General features: G+C 44.9%; 1 protein-coding gene across 1 annotated transcript in view; it reads left to right on the forward strand.

Moving 5' to 3' along the window:
• The window catches only part of LOC109882687 (membrane-associated guanylate kinase, WW and PDZ domain-containing protein 2-like), a 296,510-nt gene that overhangs the window by 266,799 nt on the left and 7,442 nt on the right, over positions 1–22,269 (forward strand). Inside the window, exons 11-21 of the mRNA XM_031798160.1 lie at positions 1,923–1,954; positions 6,069–6,291; positions 10,262–10,303; positions 10,975–11,090; positions 11,467–11,659; positions 12,480–12,749; positions 13,444–13,629; positions 14,112–14,346; positions 17,013–17,265; positions 18,655–18,798; positions 21,352–21,490. Of these exons, the coding sequence (XP_031654020.1) occupies positions 1,923–1,954; positions 6,069–6,291; positions 10,262–10,303; positions 10,975–11,090; positions 11,467–11,659; positions 12,480–12,749; positions 13,444–13,629; positions 14,112–14,346; positions 17,013–17,265; positions 18,655–18,798; positions 21,352–21,490 (1,833 nt within the window). The remainder of the gene's footprint in view (positions 1–1,922; positions 1,955–6,068; positions 6,292–10,261; positions 10,304–10,974; positions 11,091–11,466; positions 11,660–12,479; positions 12,750–13,443; positions 13,630–14,111; positions 14,347–17,012; positions 17,266–18,654; positions 18,799–21,351; positions 21,491–22,269) is intronic.

A 22,269-nucleotide genomic window follows, 5' to 3' on the forward strand; every position in this document is an offset into this window, starting at 1 on the left:
GGTATGCCTTCAATCAATTAACGAAAGTCACAGTCCATGTTGATATATTACAAGTAGACACCTTTAACGGGAATATGAATATTTACCCGAGAAACAGTTGGAGCCCTCTGGCCTGGCAGTATGTGGTCCAAGCACAGTAGTGTTGTGATATGTCATCACCCCACACACATGCTGTGACTGTTGTGACTACAGTTCCCTGAATGATTCAATCCAAGGCAGAGGTCCATACGACTGCTAGCAAATGACGTAATTAAGTGCATGCAATGACTTCCTAAAACCACACAATTACAGGACCTACACGGCTCTGTACACTGTAGTGCAGTGAGATTCGGGGTCGGGGGAACTGCAGTAGGGGTTGCAAAATAAAAACATGTGTAGAATTATATTTGGAACCAAACGTTTTGAGGACAGATGGTACAATATACACATGTTTTTGAGAAACATAATTTTATTGATTAAATGTATTTATTGGTTTCTTTTCATTTTGATAAGAGAAGAAAATGTGATGCATTGAAGGTTATATGTTGATGTAAAAATCCAAATGTACTGATTTCAAAGTTGTGTCATTAGACTTGGGGTGGGGCAGGGTCCCGAGAAATTCTTCCGGAAAAAAATGAGGTCCCCAGAATTTTGGCTGAAAACATGGGGATCCCGCTGAAACAGTTTGAATAACACGGCTGTAGTGTATATCTTGAATTGTATAAAATCTACCAGTCTAACATGGAAACTTACTGTGTAGGTTATACTGTATTTGTCCATTGGAAATTGTGTTGAATGGTGAAGCCTCGTCACCTATCGAATCATTCTCATCAGTTCAATCCAACTTTAGAGTCAGGGGAGCATTTAGGCTTTTCTAAGGTTATGACCTATTCTCCTTCTGTGTGAATCCCATTTCTTTCTTTATCAGACTGTCACCTCTGGTGTTTTTCCCAAGCGTTGTCCCTGTAAGGCTAATTCAATGACAGAGAATGCTGTTGTAAGATCAAGCCTGGATGTGTATCCAAATATTGGCAAAGGCTTCTCCAATATGATCCCCTATCAATTATTTGGGATAATTTAAAAACACATACGGTAATGTATATATATATACACTGAGTATACCAAACATTAGGAACACCTTCCTAACATTGAGTTGAACCCCCCTTTTGACCTCAGAATAGACTCAATTCGTCGGGGCATGGACTCTACAAGGTGCCGAAAGCATTCCACAGGGATGCTGGCCCATGTTGACTCCAATGCTTCCCACGGTTGTGTCATGTTGTCTGGAAGTCCTTTAGGTGGAGGACCTTTCTTGATACACACGAGAAACTGTTGAGCGTGAAAAACCCAGCAGTGTTGCAGTTCTTGACACAAACCAGTGCACCTACTACTATATCCTGTTCAAACGTACTTACATCTTGCCCATTCACCCTCTGAATGGTACACATACACCATCCATGTCTCAGTTTTTATTTAACCTGTCTCCTCCCCAACATCTACACTGATTGAAGGGAATTTAACAAGTGATGTCAAATAGGGATCCTATCTTTCACCTGGATTCACCTGGTCAGTCTATGATGGAAAGAGCAGCTGTTCTTAATGTGTTGTGCACTGTGGTGGTGGCAGTTTTCAACATCCCATTGGCTTGGAGACCAACTGTAAGATCCTCTCTGACCCATTGTCTTTCTGGTGCTTCAAGAATCTGCTTCTCAAGGACATTGCATCGCACCACTTGGGGTGAGATTATTTTGCAGCCCTCTCATTGCTTTCAGTGTAAATCTGTCATTTTTCCATTGGTTTCTAAATGTTTTATTCCGTTTAAGTTTTGTTATCTTTCCTTAGTTCGTGGAGTAGCCCTCAGACACAGACAGACCAGCTCAGACCTAATGTAATGGCTGCCACTACTCTCTAGGCTAAACATTGTTGTTTTCTCACTATTGCAGGTCACTATTCACCCTGGAAGACCCCTAAACAGGTAAAATGCATTGTCTTCCGAGCCTCAGCTCTCCCATTAATTCTAATTGACTCATTTAGTTAACAAAATGGCTGCACTGTGCATATATGTTGGAGCTGCTCTGATTGACTTTACTACATAACCTTAAATCTATATCTTCTGAACTAGCTGAGAATGACTACTCTATTCTATTCCCTTCCCTTATACTAACTGTAGTGCTGTTGTCGTGTCTCGGCTGCTGCTGTATCCTGGCCTTGAGTTGGACCCTTCCTCTTGCCGTCACATGCAGAGGAAAGGGTTAAGTGGCCCACTCATAGATATAGAATTACTAGACTCGTCGTACCGTGAGCCAGATGGGCCATGATCTAAATAAATCTTGATGGTCATTCGATGTGGTGTATGTCTATGCACATGACAGTCTACGTCTATGCAAACTGCTAGACCAGATGCTCTTCTAGTAATGCTATATCTATGGTCCAGATTCTGGGTTGGCATGGTCCCCTCAACATTCCATCCTTCTCTCAGCTCCTCTGTATCCCTGATAGAGAGAGTGAGAGAACCCTTTTCTAACAGTCATACCGAGAAATGATCACTCATCCATTCTTCCCTTCATCTCCAGGCTGATATTGATCTGCTACTAACTTAGCTATCTTTCCTGATCATCTTTTGTCATAACTATGTTTTCTCAGATGTCATATATGTCAGACAAAATATACAAATGTTGTATTTTTAGTTTTTGTCGAGACAGATTGTACTAACATGTTGAAAGCTGAAACTTTAAAGATGTCTGAGACCTCTTAGACAGCACTCTTGTTCAAACCTAGCGTCTGTCTGTCTGTCTGTCTATTGAGTGTTTGGACAGACAAACAAACACTTGTCATCCAGACAAGGAAGAGCTGCTACAATGTCTCTCAGATCACTCTCTGAGTCGAGTTAGACATGGTGTATTGCCAAGAAACAAGGGTGTGTGTGTGCGCAAGGGTGTGTGTGTGCCCATTTCATGCTACTTCATGTTCTAGTTTTGCTCTGATATAGCTAACCAGCTACTAACCCCAGCTCATTTGGCTACAGATCATAACATTCCACACATCCATGGACTCAGAAGAAGCAGTCCCTGCTTGTCAGCAGCTCTCTCAAGTACAGGTCGACCGATTAATTAGAATGGCCGACTAATTAGGGCCAATTTCAAGTTTTCATAACAATCGGAAATCTGTATTTTTAGACGCCAATTTTGCCCATTTTATAAAACCTTTTTTTTTTTTTTACAACTTTATTTACCGAGGCAAGTCAGTTAAGAACACATTCTTATTTTCAATGACGGCCTAGGAACGGCTCTGAGACTTGGAGTAGTTGTTCCCCTTGCTCTGCATGGGTAACGCTGCTTCGAGGGTGGCTGTTGTCGTTGTGTTCCTGGTTCGAGCCCAGGTAGCGGTGAGGAGAGGGTTGGAAGCTATACTGTTACTCTGGCAATACTAAAGTGCCTATAAGAACATCCAATAGTCAAAGGTATATGAAATACAAATCGTATAGAGAGAAATAGTTCTATAATTCCTATAATAACTACAACCTAAAACTTTTTACCTGGGAATATTGAAGACTCATGTTAAAAGGAACCACCAGCTTTCATATGTTCTCATGTTCTGAGCAAGGAATTTAAACGTTAGCTTTCTTACATGGCACATATTGCACTTTTACTTTCTTCTCCAACACTTTGTTTTTGCATTATTTCAACCAAATTGAATATGTTTCATTATTTATTTGAGGCTAAATAGATTTTATTGATGTATTATGTTAAGTTAAAATAAGTGTTCATTCAGTATTGTTGTAATTGTCATTATTACAAATACATTTTTTTAAATCGTCCGATTAATCGGTATCGGCTTTATTTGGTCATCCAATTATCGGTATCGGCATTGAAAAATCATAATCGGTCCAGCTCTACTCTCAAGCCCTCTCATAGATTTTTCCTCATTGTAGCTCATTTCTGTTCTCCTCTTTGTTGAATCTCTCAGTTTCAAACAGATTGATAGTAATTCTGAATCTGAGCTCCCAGAGAAGAAGTGCCTGGGTCAGTCAGTCAGTCAGTCGGGCGGGCGGTCCAGCCGAAGCCGCTCTTTCTCTCTCTCTCTTCCCTAGCGTGTATTTGTTCCTCCCCACACATTGAGCTATGTTGCAGAACAGGCTTCAGAGCACCAGCAGCTGCCAACACAGAGTGCAGAGTTCAGCCCAGGTTTAATTGGATATCATTAATTCAGGACGATTCCCGTAGCCCAAATATTCCAACATGGATACAAAGTTTAAAAACAGAGACTATGGGAGTTCTGTAAATGTGACTCAAAGTTGGCACAAATACTAATGATGCCCTGCCATCTGAATTCAGTTTGGAACAAAGCCTGTTCATATATGAGTATATTCTCATATAGTCATGAGAGTGAAAAACAGAATATACAGAATATAGTAGTATGTAGTACTATTGGTGTGGATGCAGAATCAATTTATGGCCGGACCTGAGAGTGTTGTGTGTAGGAAACAGCAGTCTCTAGCCACATACACGGGTCATACAGTCTTAAAGAGCCTGACTGCCTGTGACTAAATGAAGGGGAAAGATTCAATTCAAAACAACTTTATTTATCCCTCTCAGGGCCAGTTAGGAAAGACTGACATACTTCATACTTCACTTAGTACATACAGCATAATAGATGGAGGGAGAGAGAGACGGAGGAGGAGGAGGAAGTAGGGGAAGTGATAGTGCTATAGTCTGGTCCAGACTTAATAAGATCCCCTGACTGTCACCCTGCCATTACACGGCCAGACACTCAGACATTCCAAAGATCAGTAGCAGAGATGGGTGGAACCACACAGAGTGGGAACACTTTGATTTTGCCTTGGTTCGATGGAACTAGATGCCTTGGCAGCATCTTTTTATACAGCTCCTGATATCAAACAAGTCATTTTATGGGGTGGTACTAGAGACAACTATCATTCTCACTGTGATCCTAACATACCAATGTGTCATCTTCACTATCTCATCAACACAACTCTGTTTTCTAAAGACAACTGACATTTGTACAACACAAGAAAGCAGCTCAGCTTGTCAAAATAGGTCATAGTGTGTATGACTTCAAATAAGTGTGGTGCTTATTTCAAATAGGAAGATAAATCATATTTTATGCACTTAACCATTTAACTGCATTGTTTGGTTTTACACCCGCATAAATTACCACTTCTCTCTTTTTCTCCTGGACGCACACTGAGTGGTTTGGGATTCAACACTGCTGAGAGTATTTGGGTCTAAATAAACCTGTTTTGACATTAGCACTGCTGGCTTTTCTGCATTGTATTGGAGACACCACAATAATGTTTTCCACAATAGAGACACCACACATTATCCACCACATCTACATTCCATTATAGTTTCAGAACACACACACACACAGGTTCATCAAAGAGATTCTCTGAGGGGGGTGAATGCTGTGTGTTTGCACTCCTCCTATCACCATGCCCCTCTAGCATCCACTACAGTCTCTATCATAGAATGTCTTGGGCCGTAGCCACTCTACACTGGGCCAGTACCCTCTGTGTGCCCACTTTGGCCATTTGCCATCTTCCGACGACGACAGTGGCACACTGACATGTTTAATATGCTCTCCGCCTGCCTCCCTCTTCCTCCCAGCAGCCCTGAACTGGTGTGCCTGTGCTCTCTCTCCCTCTGCATAATTTACACACTGCTTTTCCAGACCTGCTTTAATAAGCCTTGGCATCTTTTATTTCCTTTAAAACGTTTCTTCACCTCCCCTCTCTTCATCTTTGTTGTTGCTTTTAATTAGTCGCCGCCGGCTGGTTCTCATGTTGCTTTGCTGCATTACTACTCCCACTAATATTAGACTGCTGTAGTGAATGACACAGGTCAATGAAGTTGATGACGTCCATGAAGGCCTCTGTCCCCACCTGTATACTATGAATAGCTTTGCTACCTGCTCTCACCTCATTTGGTTCGTCTAAGAGGAAGTTGTTAGAGTACCAGGACAGCGACCCCTTGCATCCCTTAGGGATGTCAGTGCGTAAGGACCGGGTGAGAACCATGGTAGGGGTGGTGGAGACTGAACCAATGCCCTGATGTCTGATGTGTTTACAGGTGTTGGAGCAGTGGGACGCGGCCCAAGGCCAGGGAGGGGGTCAGGGCAGCCCCCAGACCAGTCTGTCTGCCCCCGTTGTCCCCCACAACGCCCCCTTCCTGACCCGCCACCTCCACAGGGCCTCAGTCCCAGACTCTGCCCTCCCCGAGGGCTTTGATCTGAGCAGGCCCGACCCCTATGACCTCTATGAGAAGTCCAGGGCTATCTATGAGAATAGTAGGCGTAAGTACTGGAAACACACTAGTACAACAACAACAGCCCCATAATATCTGTCTGGGGTTCCAGGGGTTAATGTTCTTTTGAACAGGTGGACCTATGAAGATGCACAAAAACACACTCATACACATACATACACACACACACACACACCTCATCTCCTGAATGAATCATTGTAGCCCTCGTGAACAGAGTCAGGGCTCCATAGTGCAATATAACAATGGCCTCAGCTCCACCTGTTCTGTTCCTATAGGGACATAGTCTGAGTTGTCTGGGTTCTGTTCCTATAGGGACATAGTCTGGGTTCTGTTCCTATAGGGACATAGTCTGGGTTATCTGGATCCTGTTCCTATAGGGACATAGTCTGGGTTGTCTGGGTTCTGTTCCTATAGGGACATAGTCAGGGTTCTGTTCCTATAGAGACATATTCTGGGTTCTGTTCCTATAGGGACATAGTCTGGGTTGTCTGGGTTCTGTTCCTATAGGGACATAGTCTGGGTTATCTGGGTCCTGTTCCTATAGGGACATAGTCTGGGTTCTGTTCCTATAGGGACATGGTCTGGGCTGTCTGGGTTCTGTTCCTATAGGGACATGGTCTCGGTTGTCTGGGTTCTGTTCCTATAGGGACATAGTCTGGGTTGTCTGGGTTCTGTTCCTATAGGGACATGGTCTGGGTTGTCTGGGTTCTGTTCCTATAGGGACATAGTCTGGGTTGTCTGGGTTCTGTTCCTATAGGGACATGGTCTGGGTTGTCTGGGTCCTGTTCCTATAGGGACATAGTCTGGGTTGTCTGGGTTCTGTTCCTATAGGGACATGGTCTGGGTTGTCTGGGTCCTGTTCCGATAGGGACATAGTCTGGGTCCTGTTCCTATAGGGACATGGTCTGGGTTGTCTGGGTTCTGTTCCTATAGGGACATGGTCTGGGTTGTCTGGGTCCTGTTCCGATAGGGACATAGTCTGGGTCCTGTTCCTATAGGGACATGGTCTGGGTTGTCTGGGTTCTGTTCCTATAGGGACATGGTCTGGGTTGTCTGGGTCCTGTTCCTATAGGGACATGGTCTGGGTTGTCTGGGTCCTGTTCCTATAGGGACATGGTCTGGGTTGTCTGGGTCCTGTTCCGATAGGGACATAGTCTGGGTTGTCTGGGTTCTGTTCCGATAGGGACATTGTCTGGGTTCTGTTCCTATAGGGACATAGTCTGGGTTGTCTGGGTTCTGTTCCTATAGGGACATGGTCTGGGTTGTCTGGGTTCTGTTCCTATAGAGACATGGTCTGGGTTGTCTGGGTTCTCTACCTATAGGGACATAGTCTTGGTTCTGCAGAATGAGATGTATTATGTTGTTGTGTCTGTAGATGTATTTCTGTAAATATTATGACAGCGGTTTAAGAGTTTCTACTTGTATCTTAGTGCTGACAGATGACTTGATGTTGATACATGTGTATTTGGTCTAGACTCCTTCGTTAGGGGCATCTCTGAATATCTCGCGGATCTCTGCCTCCAGTCGATGTTCTGCCAGAGTGTATAGTCAAATTAGCTTTTTTGTTCAGGAACATCTCAGCCAATAACCTGTCTTCTTAGACCGCTGTATACTTTAGGAGCCAACAATTATATTTTAGCCATTAAAGATCCTGTCAGAGGTACAAGCATAGGGATTTCCTTTCAGTTCATTGAGTGTACAACCAAGCTTTTAACTGGGTTGCCAAGATATGCCCTGTAGAAAGATTTGTACGACAGTATACCATTGGTTTTTGACATCAGTAGTCATATCTACTGTAGGATTCTGAACATAAAGTGCACTCATCCTTTTGACCAGTGCTAGTGACAGTGCTAGTTTCTGTTAAGTCCGTGCAGCTTGATGTACCATAGAGGCTTCATGATTGACATGCGAGGCTCGAGCCGGTAGACATGATATTGCTCTGCTCCTCTCTATGGTAGAATCTCTGTGGGCCTGAGTCAATCGTAGGCTACAGTAGATGCACACTGTGAGGAGAGAGGCGAGCTGTGTGCGCGCTTACGCAACACAACCTTTATTAAAGAGGACAGGGCTGTCGGAAGAACTCCATGTCAAAGCCTTTCAGCGTCTCAGGCAATCTTTCTCTGTAGCTTTCCTTTCTCTCTCTCTCCTTTCTCTCTTTCTCTTTCTCTCTCTCAATTCGCTTCGCTTTATTGGCGTGATGTAACCATGTAAATATTGCCAAAGCTTATTTTGGATATTTACAACATAAAATAAAAATGAGAATCAAAATTGTCAATGGGACAACAATAACCAAGGGTCAAAATAACCATGCATTGAACAATAACAATAAGCATACAGTAGAGGACATGTGCAGGTTCATTGGTCTGTCAGACACTGTCCCTCATCTTATGGCAGGCAGCAATGTAGTGCGCTGCCAACCCACAGCTCTCTGTGCCCTCCCCCAACAGGACGGGTAGCCTACTCTCATCAGAGAGGTCTTTGAAACCTTGAATAAGGGTTTCAAATTTGGGGAAATGATACTCTAATTGTTTTAGATTTTGGACATTTTGTCAGGAAATGCAGCTCTGTCTCAGGTTCTGCTGTTGTGCAGTGGTTGCACAGCCTTTCCTCTACAGGGAGCCAGGTTTTCCTGTGTCTACCCGTCTCAATGGCAAGGCTGTGCTCACTGGGCCTGTACTTTGTCAAGGTTTTTCTAAGGTTTTGATCAGGAACCATGGTCAAATATTTAGCCACAGTGTACTGTCGATTTAGTCTCTCCTTTACTCTCCTTTACTCTCCTTTAGTCCCGTGTTCAGTGCTGTTCGCTGCTAGGCTACACTTGCAGACTGTTGGTCAGTCAGGTTAACAGGGTTGAGGCACAAGGCAACTTTTAGGAACACTTTACTTGTTTCCCTCAGTGGTGTGGGAGTTCTAGGTCATGAACATTGGTATTTTTCAGTAACCTTATCTAACTAGGACTGTTCTCAATATATCCGGGAGACCAATGCAGGCTGTTAGAGAAGAAAATGCACCCATACCCCACAACCATAGACAAGTCAGTGTAGCTTCCACTGAATGTTGATAAGGTTTTCTACAGCTGGAAGATAATCATGCAGCAACAGGAAATAGGTTATAATTCATGGAAAAGAATGTAGGGGTTGATAAAACAATATATATTACAAACTTTAGAAGCCTTTTTAAGCTTGAATACACTACAAGTTTATATTTCCTGCTGTGTAGGAATAATTATCAGCAACAAAAGAGTGATCAAATTAAGATCCTACATCTGTAATTAGATGCCTTTATTCTAGTAGGGAACCAAGAGACCCCATTGCATGTGAGAGAGCTGGAGTTGGATGGAGATTTATGAATTGTGTTCTTTATGTAAACTGTAACACAGTCTGGAATATACCAAAATCATCCTCTGGCCAGCAAGGTCATTCTGACCTTATCTTCTGCCAACATTTATGAGTATTTTTTCCAGCAATATTATTTAATATAAACTTAAAACACTGTATATGGGTTCCGTGGTAAGACTTGTCAGTCAGTCTCCTTATGTGTCATCCGCCATCTTTGTTTCCTCAATTAATTCCTCTGGTATCCCAGCGGACACTGGTCTCCGTGATTAAACCTGCTGTAAATAGAGCCCATTTCTCATCACAGTCACTTTGACCCGCTCTACTTCATTTCATAGGAAAGGGTTTTCAGGGTAATGAATATCACTATGCCACAAATCATTCTGCTTTCCAGTAAAGGCCTGATTGCAGATGAGTTTCTGCTCCCGTAACACATACTGTAAATAAAAAGATAGCTGTATTACAATCCCTAAGCACTTCTTTTGCACAGTGTAATGGATGATGTAGGAACTCTGTGCAGACAATGTGCTGAGGCAAGTCTTTTTCTGACTTGCTCTAGTCTCAGTCTTTTTAGTAGCCTGCTCTGAGTGAGACAGTTGTAAGACAGTATGTGTGTTGTATTATTGTTTATGGGTGCTCCCTCAATCTCCCTCCCCCACACAGAGCCAGGCCTGCCACGGACCATCTTCTCTGTGGACCACTCAGGTATGTACGTTGGCCCTGAAGAAGACTATCCACAGGGAGGAATAGGGATTATTCTAAATGGTCTTTTTTTAATGCATTTTTTAATGAAACCTTTAATTTAATTTGCAATGCATTAAAGGCCCAATACAGCCGTTTTATATCAATATCAAATCATTTCTGGGTAACAAATAAGTGCCTTGCTGTAATAGATTTCCATTAAAATTAGCAAAATTGGCTTTTTAGCCCAAAAAACGATCTCAAGCAAGACTTAAGCAAGAACTGTCTGGTTTGAGTGGAAAGGGGAAAACTGATAACTTGCTGTTATTGGCAGAGAAGTTTGGAACTCTCTTTGTTATTGGTCTATTAACCAATTTACCGCATTAATGCCACCATGGAAAGCCGAAACTCCCGCCCATGCAAACCTGCTGATTAGGGTCCTGTGTCGATTCTTTACAACAAGCAACTACCAGGAAATAACACTGGTTTTTTTAAATCACACTTTAACAGTGTTAGTTCCATCAGGTGTTGTACAATATTATATAAAACACAGAAATAACAGTGCCTTTAATTTCATGTGTTAACTTCCACAATATGTGATCAACAATGCTCTGGCTCCACATAAATTAGACATTAGACTGAGGGCACTCCAAGGTCAACACGTGTCACAGGTGTTGTCTGTTCCTTGACCCCAGGGGCAGAGTACCAGGAGGTGGAGGTCCACCTGAGGAGGCAGAAGTCCGGCTTCGGCTTCCGCATCCTTGGGGGAGACGAGGCGGGTCAGCCTGTGAGTCCGGACACCCGTGAGAAGGCTCGTATGAGATGGGCGTGGAACCCTGTCATTTTATCCTCTCTAATCCACTACATGCATATCTAACCCTGAACTGACTGACTGAGAGACTGGTGATGCTGCTGTGGATGGTTACTGGTTAATTGTCGGTAGAGTAACACTCAGCGCAAACATGGAGCCATGTATCTATTCATAAGCACCACTGACATAACAACCACTTATACATGTCATTTCACATACAGTTACTCACTGCATGTTTCTTGTCCACTTGACCATGGCTACATATCGCTTCAATGTAGTCCTTTTCTGAATCCAGCCCTCTGATCGGTCAACCAACTTTTTAACCCCTACAACCTAGCTCTCCATGCGTTCTGATTGGTCTGGTTCCCATAAACAGATCCTGATTGGGGCCATCATAGAGAAGAGCCCTGCGGACAGAGATGGGCGCCTGCGGCCAGGCGATGAGCTCATCTTCGTGGACGGGATCCCGGTGGCAGGGAAGCCCCACCGCTACGTCATCGACCTGATGCATGGCGCCGCCCGCAATGGACAGGTCAACCTCACCATCAGGAGGAGGCTACAGGGCCCAGGTGAGAATATGGGAGGGGACAGATCTAGGATCAGTTTACTGAAAACTAATCCTAATCATTAGGGAGGAAAACGGAACTCTGACCTTAGATCATCCTCTAGGGTCAAATTCATCCTACTCCAAGAAGGCCTGATAGTCTTCCTTTCTCTGGCCTTATGTGGAGTCCGGCTGTTGTATTGTACCTTGAATTGTAGAGCTGCAAGAGCCTGCTGTGTGATGAGTGTAGCAGCCCTCTACACACACCTTCCTCCCTCAGATCTCCCCATTCCCTTATGTCAGCTTACACTTCGGCTGCCTTTGGTGCCTGGGGAGGAGAGCACAGCCACCCTGGTGAGATCCCGTCTCCCCTCCTCTGTCTCCCTCTTCTCATTCCGTCTCCAGCCATGAAAAGCTGTCTGTCTCATCCGTGTCGTCCGTGGTCTTGCCTTTCATCCCTCGAACGTTTGATTCAAACTAACACTTTTGGAGATGTCAAGACTCTCTCTCCCAGAGGTCTCACTGTCTTCAGTTCAACCTTGATCATTGAAGGAGATGTAATGAATTCTAACATGACATCTTGGTTTTGAGGGAGTCTTAGTTCTTAGCGATTGTATCTACAGATATCTTCAATGGAGGTTTTCTTTTGGATTAAAAAGATCTTTGGATGCTACAATACAGCTGATGAGGTGTGAGAGAAACCATGACCTTTCTCTGATCTGATAGCCAGTCCAGACAGGGCCTGTCTTTGTCCATTCATGAGTGCTGTGCTGCTTTGCTGGGCTGCAGTGTGGTGTGGTGGAGAGCAGAGCAGGTTAACTCAGCTCTCTGTTACCCCCCCACAGGAGAGCCGTGTCCAGAGAACGGCCGCAGCCCCGGCTCTGTGTCCACCCAGCACAGCTCCCCACGCAGCGACTTCACCAACGTCACGTATCCTGGCAACAACGCAGCCCCACCCACTGACGCCATGGGTACAGGTAGCACCACAGATGGAGAGCCGACCTCCAGCGTGCAGCAGCCACCGAGTGATGTCATTATCCACCGCAAGGAGAGTGAAGGGTTTGGATTCGTCATCATCAGCTCGCTCAACCGGCCCGAGACCGCCGCCGCCATCAGTGAGTGCTGCTCTGTGTGTGAGTGAGTGTGTGAGTGTGTGAGTGTGTGAGTGTGTGAGTGAGTGTGTGTGTGAGTGTGTGAGTGAGTGTGTGTGTGAGTGTGTGAGTGAGTGTGACATTGCTTGTCCATGGGTTGTTTACATTACAAATGTACTGCCTTATGGCAATTTCACCTTAAAAGGGAAGGCTTCGCATATTATTATGCTCTTGAGTTTTAATGCATTTTAGTCCAGCAGATACGGTCGTTCCAAGCAGAGAAAACAAAATCCATTTTGACAAACATTTCTGAGAGGAAGAGGTCTGCGAAGAGGTCACAACTATATAAAAAATGTAACACCTCTATTTTTGAACCATGTACTCCTCCTCTAACCATCTAACCCGTCTCAATTCCAAATGGTTTCCTGACTGTATCAGTCCCTCAGATCTGAGGTAGCTAGGCTCCAGTACGCCGCGGCGCCTTTTAGTGCCCTGCCCACACTCGCTGTGCATACAGCCAGCTGTCTTACATAAGCTGAGAGGGGGCGGGAGAAATGTGAAAAGAGCGGAGCAACATAGATAGAAAGAAGAGAGGGAGAGATGGAAAGAAGGCATCCAACCAGTAAGATTAGCCTGAACTCAGACCCATCCTCAACTAACCATATCTGTGTGTCTCTCACTCTGTGTGTATTGTCCTCCACCTCTCCTCCCATCCCAGGCGTGCCCCATAAGATTGGGCGTATCATCGACGGCAGCCCGGCGGACCGCTGTGGCAAACTGAAGGTGGGTGACCGCATCCTGGCGGTGAACAGCCAGTCCATCATCAACATGCCCCACGCCGACATCGTTAAGCTCATCAAGGACGCCGGCCTCAGCGTCACCCTCCAGATCATACCACAGGAAGGTGAGGGAGACGGGGGACGGGGACGGACGGACGACAACGGTCACTAGACTGGAGATAATGGGGGGACCAAGGGGTCAGCAGAGAACTGTATACTGTAGATGTGGGGGGACTTTCAGGGACTGTTGTTAAAACTGTTTGTCATCTTAAATGCAGCACGTTGTCTTACTGTACAGACCGTTTTACATCCGTTTTTAAAGGATGTAGTTCTATCTCTGGCTAAGGCACTATTTGCGTGGATCAGAAAGTGATATGTCTGTTTGGGAGAACTGTCTAGTGAGTCGGTTTCTGTCACCATCTTCTAATGCTTCATGGGTGTTTCTTGGTAATGCGAGCATCTACTGTAGATTAGAGCATTGTACTGACAGTTCTTTGAAGTAGATGCACCGTGTATTATGTTAATGTGGCTCTGTTTAGAATAGTCTATACTGTGGTGTGTATCTATCTGTCACTGTGTCTGACACTTCTGTCTGTCTGTGTTTCAGAGCTGAGCCCGTCAGCCCCTAGCTCACAGAAACAGAGCCCAGCAGTGACCCAGCAGCACAGTCCTCAGGCCCAGCCCAGTCCCACCGTGGGCCAGCCCAGCCCTGCTGTCACCCAGCCCTGCCCTGCAGTCACTCAGCCCAGCCCTGCAGTCACTCAGCCCAGCTCCCTGACCCACCAGAGCCCCATCACACAGACCCCAGCCCCCCCACCCCAGATCTACACCCACGACAGCAGGTACGGTAACCGGATGGTCACACACACAGACGCACACTGCTTAAAAACACACCCGCCAATCCATAGCACCCAGCCCAGTTCTAAATATTGGTCCGCCAGGATATGGCCATAATTTACACGAGCATTTCGCTAAACCCACAATAACATCTGCTAAATATGTGTGTGACCAATATCATTTGATTTGATTTAAGACATGCAACATTTGAGTGCTCTATCATTTCCTATTTATTGAAATTGTTTAAGATAGTTGATCATGTATATGTATGGGTTCATGTAATCTTTAGGGCTTCCTCAGTATTGTACTGTCTGCTAGTCCCAATGCTGTGGAAGTCCCAGATATCTTATACAGCACAGTAGTATCTTTTTTTTTAATCTCTGGGGTAAAAGCACTATTCCTACGGGAATTACAGGTGAGAGCGAGGTATTCTCTCCCTGTCTCCAGTTTGTTGTATAACATCACTTAACTCTTACGGACTCCTGAATTATTAACCTAAATAGCTTCTTTATAGACCTACGCTGAATATTTCATCAAGCTCTTACAGGGGGCCCAAAGTGTACCCTGTCATTGTCCTTTGCCTCCTGCTCTGGAGAATTCCCAAACTCTCTGAGTACTCTTATTTATTGCCAACTCTGTAAAAGACTGAGTGTCTTTCATGTGGTTCAAAAAAATGATTTCACTTACCACCACTAGAGTCTTGTCTCAAAGGTAGTTTGATTGTAACAAACAAGGTATTTCTAAATAACTTAGAATTTGACATGAATTGGTTCAGAGAGCATTACCATTACCCATTACATTCATATGAAATGCTTGTAGTGATAACCCACTGGGCACACTACATCATTTCAACGTTGGTAATTAGGTCATATTTAGTTGAGAACTTGATCAATGAGATGACAACATATTATATATTCACCCACTCAAAAAGACATCCAAAAGTTAGTTCAACTGTGCATTCAACCATCGAAAAAAGCACAACCAAATTCCAATGGAAAAACAATGTCAGATTTTTGGTTTAGTTTTCATTGAAATGCCTCACTGTGTTTTCAACCATTTAAAAGCACAGCAAAGTTCTAATGGGAGCACAATGCCAGATATTTCGTTTATTTATACAACGCACTATGAATGTGTTATCACTGTGTTTCATCTAATAGCAGAACCAAATGACCGGGATTGCAGTTGAGATGACATGTTGAATACATGGTGCTGTTCAAGATGCTGTTGAAGGTGCTGCACAGATTATTACAGGAATAGTAAAGATCTCCAGAGACCTGTGACAACCTATTCATGCTATCTAGAACATGCATGTTTTATAAGAAGGATTTTAGAGTTTCTCAACCTCAATGTGGCCATGTTTGTACGATAGCCTTCATTTAGGCTATATTCAATTGTTTGGTTGACATATCAACATTTAATTGAGATGTATCTACTGATTGCATAGTTCCATCTGAGCCACTGGCTTAATCCCATTCTTTAACTTATATTTTTGGTTGAGTTAGAGACATGAATCCAACATATAATTTGTTAAACTTGTCAACAAGTTAATATGCTATTCATTGTTTATTGTTTTTGTGTTTGATGATTTTCAACATAACAATAAAAGTTAAAGAATAGGACTCATTCAAATCAAACTTTAAATGCACTTTAAATAAAGTTGGATTTGATTTAGTCCTATTCTTTAACTTTGATTGTTGTGTTAATTTACATATTTCATTGAGATGGAGACATGAATTTGTAGACAAACTGTAATTAAAGCCAGACTAAGTCAGTGGCACATATGGAACAGTGCGGCTTGGTTGGGTTGTGTATCGGAGGACGCATGACTTTCAACCTTCGTCTCTCCCGAGCCCGTACAGGAGTTGTAGCGATGAGACAAGATAGTAGCTACTAAAAATAAGAAAAATTGGATACCACGAAATTGGGGAGGAAAAGGGGTCAAATTCCACAAAAAAACACACACACACACAAAAAAAAGAGACATCTCCTTCAAACATTGATATTTGGTTCTGTTGACAACTAAACACAGTTCAATATCACTAAATATCATTTCATTTAAAATCAACCAGTGCTTGAAACCCTGGGCCCTGAAACCCTGAAACTCTGGGTTGAATTGAAACAATGGCTGTCGATGACTTTGCAAATTCTATATAGGCCAAAATAGTCTCATTGACGTTACATGAGTGATAAAGTATGATCACATGTCATTTTCTCTGTGAAACCTTCCTTTTGGAATGACTTTGATAGCAACAGCAAATCTATTTCGTTTTTAAGTGAGATCTCATAGCAATCATTCTCAAGATAGCATCATGGTAATAGTCACTGATAAAGATCATATCTAAGCAGGGTTGGGCTTGGTTAAAACCCTGGATGGGAGACTAAAGGGTAGCTGTAGATATATACATTCTCCAGTAGGAGGTGCTGCCCAGCCTGTTGTTTTGAAGAGCTGACACTGTTTTAAAGGTACTAATTCAACATAGGTATGTCTACGTTGAATTGTGGTTACCATGACACCATCATCTATGTGGTTGAAATTTCACCCTCAAAACAGCAGTTTACATTGATTACGTTTTTCAAATCCAATGTATTTGACAAATTACATTGTAACAACGTTGATTCAACCAGTTTATGTCCAGTGGGAAATGTTCCTTTAACTTGATTGGTTGGATAGTTACAGGTCAGAGGTGAAAGCGAGGCAGGATGTAAAACCGGACATCCGACAGCCTCCATTCACAGACTACAGACAGCCCCCGTTGGACTACAGACACCCTCCTGTAGCAGACTACCGCCAGCCACCCACCCTGGACTACAGACACCCTCCTCTGATGGACTACAGACAGCTGTCCACTGACCCCAGGCACTTCCCTATGCCTGTGCCCCACGACTACAGACAGATCCAGCCACAGATGCCACAAGTATACCAGGTTAGATACTTTACTCATCAATACACTATTGACCTGTGATGTCTGAAAATGTACATTTTGCTTTTATTATAAGCATGTAAAGCCGTCAAAAATGGGTCTCCCAGGTGGCGCAGCGGTCTAAAACACTGCATCTCAGGGCTGGAAGCGTCACTACAGACAACCTGTTTTGAATCCCGACTATATCACAACCGGCCGTGATTGGGAATCCCATAGGGCGGTGCACAATTGGCCCAGTGTAGGCCGTCATTGTAAATTAGAATTGGTTCTTAACTGACTTGCCTAGTTAAATAAAGAATAAAATAAATACATTCAACTGAAATATATGGGCATTGACACGCAAGAAACAGTAGTTCAGGTAGAGAGGTTAACGAGGAAGATGTGGTAATTCTAGCCTGGTTAAACCAGACTGAACGCTGCACTGAGTTAAACAATGGTGAGCGCAGCATTCAGTCTGGTTTAACCAGGCTATATTAATACACATGGCCATTAGCTTTTGTGATGGTGACTGATGGCCTTCCCCTCCTCCCTGGTTCTTACTGCCTGTTGTCTGAATGTGTTCTGCTCCTTCCCCTCCTCCCTGGTTCTTACTGCCTGTTGTCTGAATGTGTCCTACTCCTTCCCCTCGTCCCTGGTTCTTACTGCCTGTTGTCTGAATGTGTCCTGCTCCTTCCCCTCCTCCCTGGTTCTTACTGCCTGTTGTCTGAATGTGTCCTGTTCCTTCCCCTCCTCCCTGGTTCTTACTGCCTGTTGTCTGAATGTGTCCTGCTCCTTCCCCTCCTCCCTGGTTCTTACTGCCTGTTGTCTGAATGTGTCCTGCTCCTTCCCCTCCTCCCTGGTTCTTACTGCCTGTTGTCTGAATGTGTCCTGTTCCTTCCCCTCCTCCCTGGTTCTTACTGCCTGTTGTCTGAATGTGTCCTACTCCTTCCCCTCCTCCCTGGTTCTTACTGCCTGTTGTCTGAATGTGTCCTACTCCTTCCCCTCCTCCCTGGTTCTTACTGCCTGTTGTCTGAATGTGTCCTGCTCCTTCCCCTCCTCCCTGGTTCTTACTGCCTGTTGTCTGAATGTGTCCTACTCCTTCCCCTCCTCCCTGGTTCTTACTGCCTGTTGTCTGAATGTGTCCTGCTCCTTCCCCTCCTCCCTGGTTCTTACTGCCTGTTGTCTGAATGTGTCCTGTTCCTTCCCCTCCTCCCTGGTTCTTACTGCCTGTTGTCTGAATGTGTCCTGCTCCTTTCCCTCCTCCCTGGTTCTTACTGCCTGTTGTCTGAATGTGTCCTGCTCCTTCACCTCCTCCCTGGTTCTTACTGCCTGTTGTCTGAATGTGTCCTGCTCCTTCCCCTCCTCCCTGGTTCTTACTGCCTGTTGTCTGAATGTGTCCTGCTCCTTCTCCAGGACTTTGACTTCTTCACCGTGGAGCTGGAGAAGAGTGTGAAGGGGTTTGGCTTCAGTATCCGTGGAGGGAGGGAGTACAAGATGGACCTGTTTGTCCTGCGACTGGCCGAGGACGGACCCGCCATCCGCAACGGGAGGATGAGGGTAGGCTGATGACGATGTCACATCCTGCGCTGAACTAACACTTCCCCTCAACATACTTACAGTAGCTTCTCTCCCAACGCTGGTTTAGTGGGATATTAATAATAATTCTTTGCTAGTCTTAATTGTCTGATGATTATCTTGGCAGCAAATTTCCATTTTAAGCCCTGTAAGAAAAGAATCTGCTAATGCAGTGTGGCTGAGTGTGTGAAGGATTTGGGATGTTTTGACACCTGCTGGGTTAGTGGGTTTACTGGCAGCAGAAACGTTTCCCTAGTCAATAATACATTAGGTACTATGAACATTCAGATGAATAATTAAAGGATGGCTGCTTTTAACCATGAATAGTTTTCAACTTTTGTCCGTTTTGTAATGTTCTCTTCAGGGATAGAGGGTACTATCTGCCGGTCACCATCTGTTTGACAACAAAAAAAGACAATTATTTTCTAAATTGACGTTCAAATGTAGTACTCTTTTGTGAAAAGATGCAGAGCGTGCCAAGCTTTTATTTTTTCCCCAAGTTCACACCTTCCTTCCATCACCTCTGTCAAAGAGTCACTCTCTCAACAGCTGTATATGTTCTTGTAGCCTGCTATGTTCATCCAGGGTGACTCTGACCACTTTATGGCGTAAAAAATACAGAAATCTCACTTTACTTTTCCGATATCAAAGAGTACATTATAATTCTGTCATAGCAGTTTTTCTATATCTCCTAAAGTATCTTGATCGTCTCCTACCCGTCACACTTTTCTCTCTGCCCAATCTCCCTAGTGTGGGCCAATAGCATTCATTATCTGTAATGAACCTGTCAGAGATGTGTGTAAAACGCCCCGTAGGGATACTACTCTCACTCCGCCACGGTGAGGTAAATGCAGCTCGGCGGGCCCAGGCCCAAACCCATCGCCTGGGGATGAGGGATAGCTAGCGGTCCTGTTCTCTCTCTCCAACGCCCGGGCCGGGATCGTGATTTATCCTTCAGTAATCACAGTTTTAAAGGCCCACTCAAACTCTGCAGTCCACCACACACAGGCCCAGTTTGAACTCTGATCGTGGGGAGATGAATGGTCGAGGGGGAAAGGTAGGATCATCTAACACCGCTGTTGAAATGAACTGGGATGGGCCGGCCGGCCGGCTATATAGTATACTACTTTTTACACCACCAAGGCTCAGGCTCTGGTCAAAAGTGCACTATATAGGCAATAGGGTGCTGTTTCAGACACAGCCTTAGTAAGCTTGGCTGTACTCGAGATAGCATCTAGAGGAGAGACAATCCAAGGAAAACCATGCTTCATCTGGAGGTCATACTACTGCTGTTGGCTTGGTGTTCAATTCTCCCATCCACACCCAGTCACTTCCCATCCATTTAAAGGGGAATGACTCAGGCCGGCCTCAGCCATTCACAAACTGTCAGAAGGTGTAGAAGGACGGGCTGCCCAGCTCCGCTCAGATCAGCCTAATAACACTTAATGACTCCCCTTCTATCTCTGTTGCCGGGCGGATTCTCTCTCCTCAGCTTTCAAATTACTTCCACTATTAGCCGAGGACTTTTACATTTGTTACAGTAATTGGTTTATACATTTGGCGCCGCAGCACGTGGTCTCCTACACTATCAGTCAAGAGGGCACTGGTCCCAATTCCCAAGTGAAGGAAGTGTGTTAGTGAGATCCTTCAGGGGATATGCTTGTACAATCGGCCTCCGACCTTGATGTTGTAGTCATAGAGAGGTCACAACCTTTTCACTGTAGTGCTAAAAGGGAGGTGTAGTCGAATTAGTGAAATGAATAGGTTACTACCAGGTCTTCAGCTGCTAATGTCCTGGGTCATATTCATTAGGAATACGTTTTGCAACGGATATCGTAAACAACTGTTTCTTATTGGACGGATTCAGGAACACCCTCCTTGTTTCAGTCCATTTTCTTCCGTTTGGTACGTAAATGAACAAAGCCCAGGACATTGGTATTCAGGTATCCTCTTTAGTCTCAGCCCCCCTGCAGGGAAGAGTCTGTCTGCCATAATTCAATCTAAATGACATTATAAAACGGGCTGCAGGAATTAATGACAACTGACACCACATTCATGAGTGCTAATTCTGATTAGAGCTTTACACTGGCCGCTCTGATCCCTCTGCACCACTATGATTTATAGATACACATTGATCCTAATAAATTGTGATCCACAACAAATTTGCCTCGTTAATTTGGTGCTTTAATACGTAGTGTGTGTGCTTATCTCCGAGGCCTGCCAAGAAATAATTGCGTTGGTGGTTGCCTCAGTGTGTGCCAGCGTTCTTCCATCATTTGTTCATCTAATCAGGGAATTGGTGTGAACTTGCCACGCAATGTAACGCATGTTTATATAACACAAGGTGCTCAGTGGGTTGGTGATTTAGAGGTTACTGTCACAGTGGTCTATTGTCTATTTATTGTCTGTGCAGTATCTGCATGGCAACAGGATTTCATGCACATACACACACAAACAGCGGGGACACACATCTATCTATCTACAGTATTGCTCTCTCTCTCTCTCTCTCACTGTGTTGTCTCTCCTCCTCTCCAGGTAGGGGACCAGATCATTGAGATCAATGGGGACACCACCAGGGACATGACCCACACCCGGGCCATCGAGCTCATCAAGTCAGGGGGCCGGCGGGTGCGTCTGCTCCTGAAGAGAGGCACAGGGCAGGTCCCAGAGTATGGTGGGTTTCCATTCTGTCCCTCGAACCCTGTTGTTTACCCCTCTCCAGGCCAAGGCTAATCCAGCTTTAACACACTCAAATACACCTGCTTACCTTCTAATCTCATCTGATTCCAGTAACACTATAATCACATTTTAAAAGTCACACACGCACACTTCTAAAATGATTACGTCTATAGATTATTCTTTACTCGGGCCTCCCGAGTGGCGCAGTGGTCTAAAGCACTGCATCGCAGTGTTGTGGAATCACTACTGCCTGGGATTGATCCTGAGATGCAGTGCGGAAATCGTACAATTGGCCCAGTGTCGTCCGGGTTAGGGGAGGGTCTGGCCCAGCGTCGTCCAGGTTAGGGGAGGGTTTGGCCCAGCGTCGTCCAGGTTAGGGGAAGGTTTGGCCCAGCGTCGTCCGGGTTAGGGGAGGGTTTGGCCCAGCGTCGTCCAGGTTAGGGGAGGGTTTGGCCCAGCGTCGTCCGGGTTAGGGGAGGGTTTGGCCCAGCGTCGTCTGGGTTAGGGGAGGGTTTGGCCCAGGGTTGTCCGGGTTAGGGGAGGGTTTGGCCCAGGGTTGTCCGGGTTAGGGGAGGGTTTGGCCCAGCGTCGTCTGGGTTAGGGGAGGGTTTGGCCCAGGGTTGTCCAGGTTAGGGGAGGATTTGGCCCAACGTCGTCTGGGTTAGGGGAGGGTTTGGCCCAACGTCGTCTGGGTTAGGGGAGGGTTTGGCCCAGCGTCGTCTGGGTTAGGGGAGGGTTTGGCCCAGGGTCGTCTGGGTTAGGGGAGGGTTTGGC

This window comes from Oncorhynchus kisutch, linkage group LG19 (assembly GCF_002021735.2).
Source record: "Oncorhynchus kisutch isolate 150728-3 linkage group LG19, Okis_V2, whole genome shotgun sequence".
Classification (NCBI taxonomy): Eukaryota; Metazoa; Chordata; class Actinopteri; order Salmoniformes; family Salmonidae; genus Oncorhynchus; species Oncorhynchus kisutch.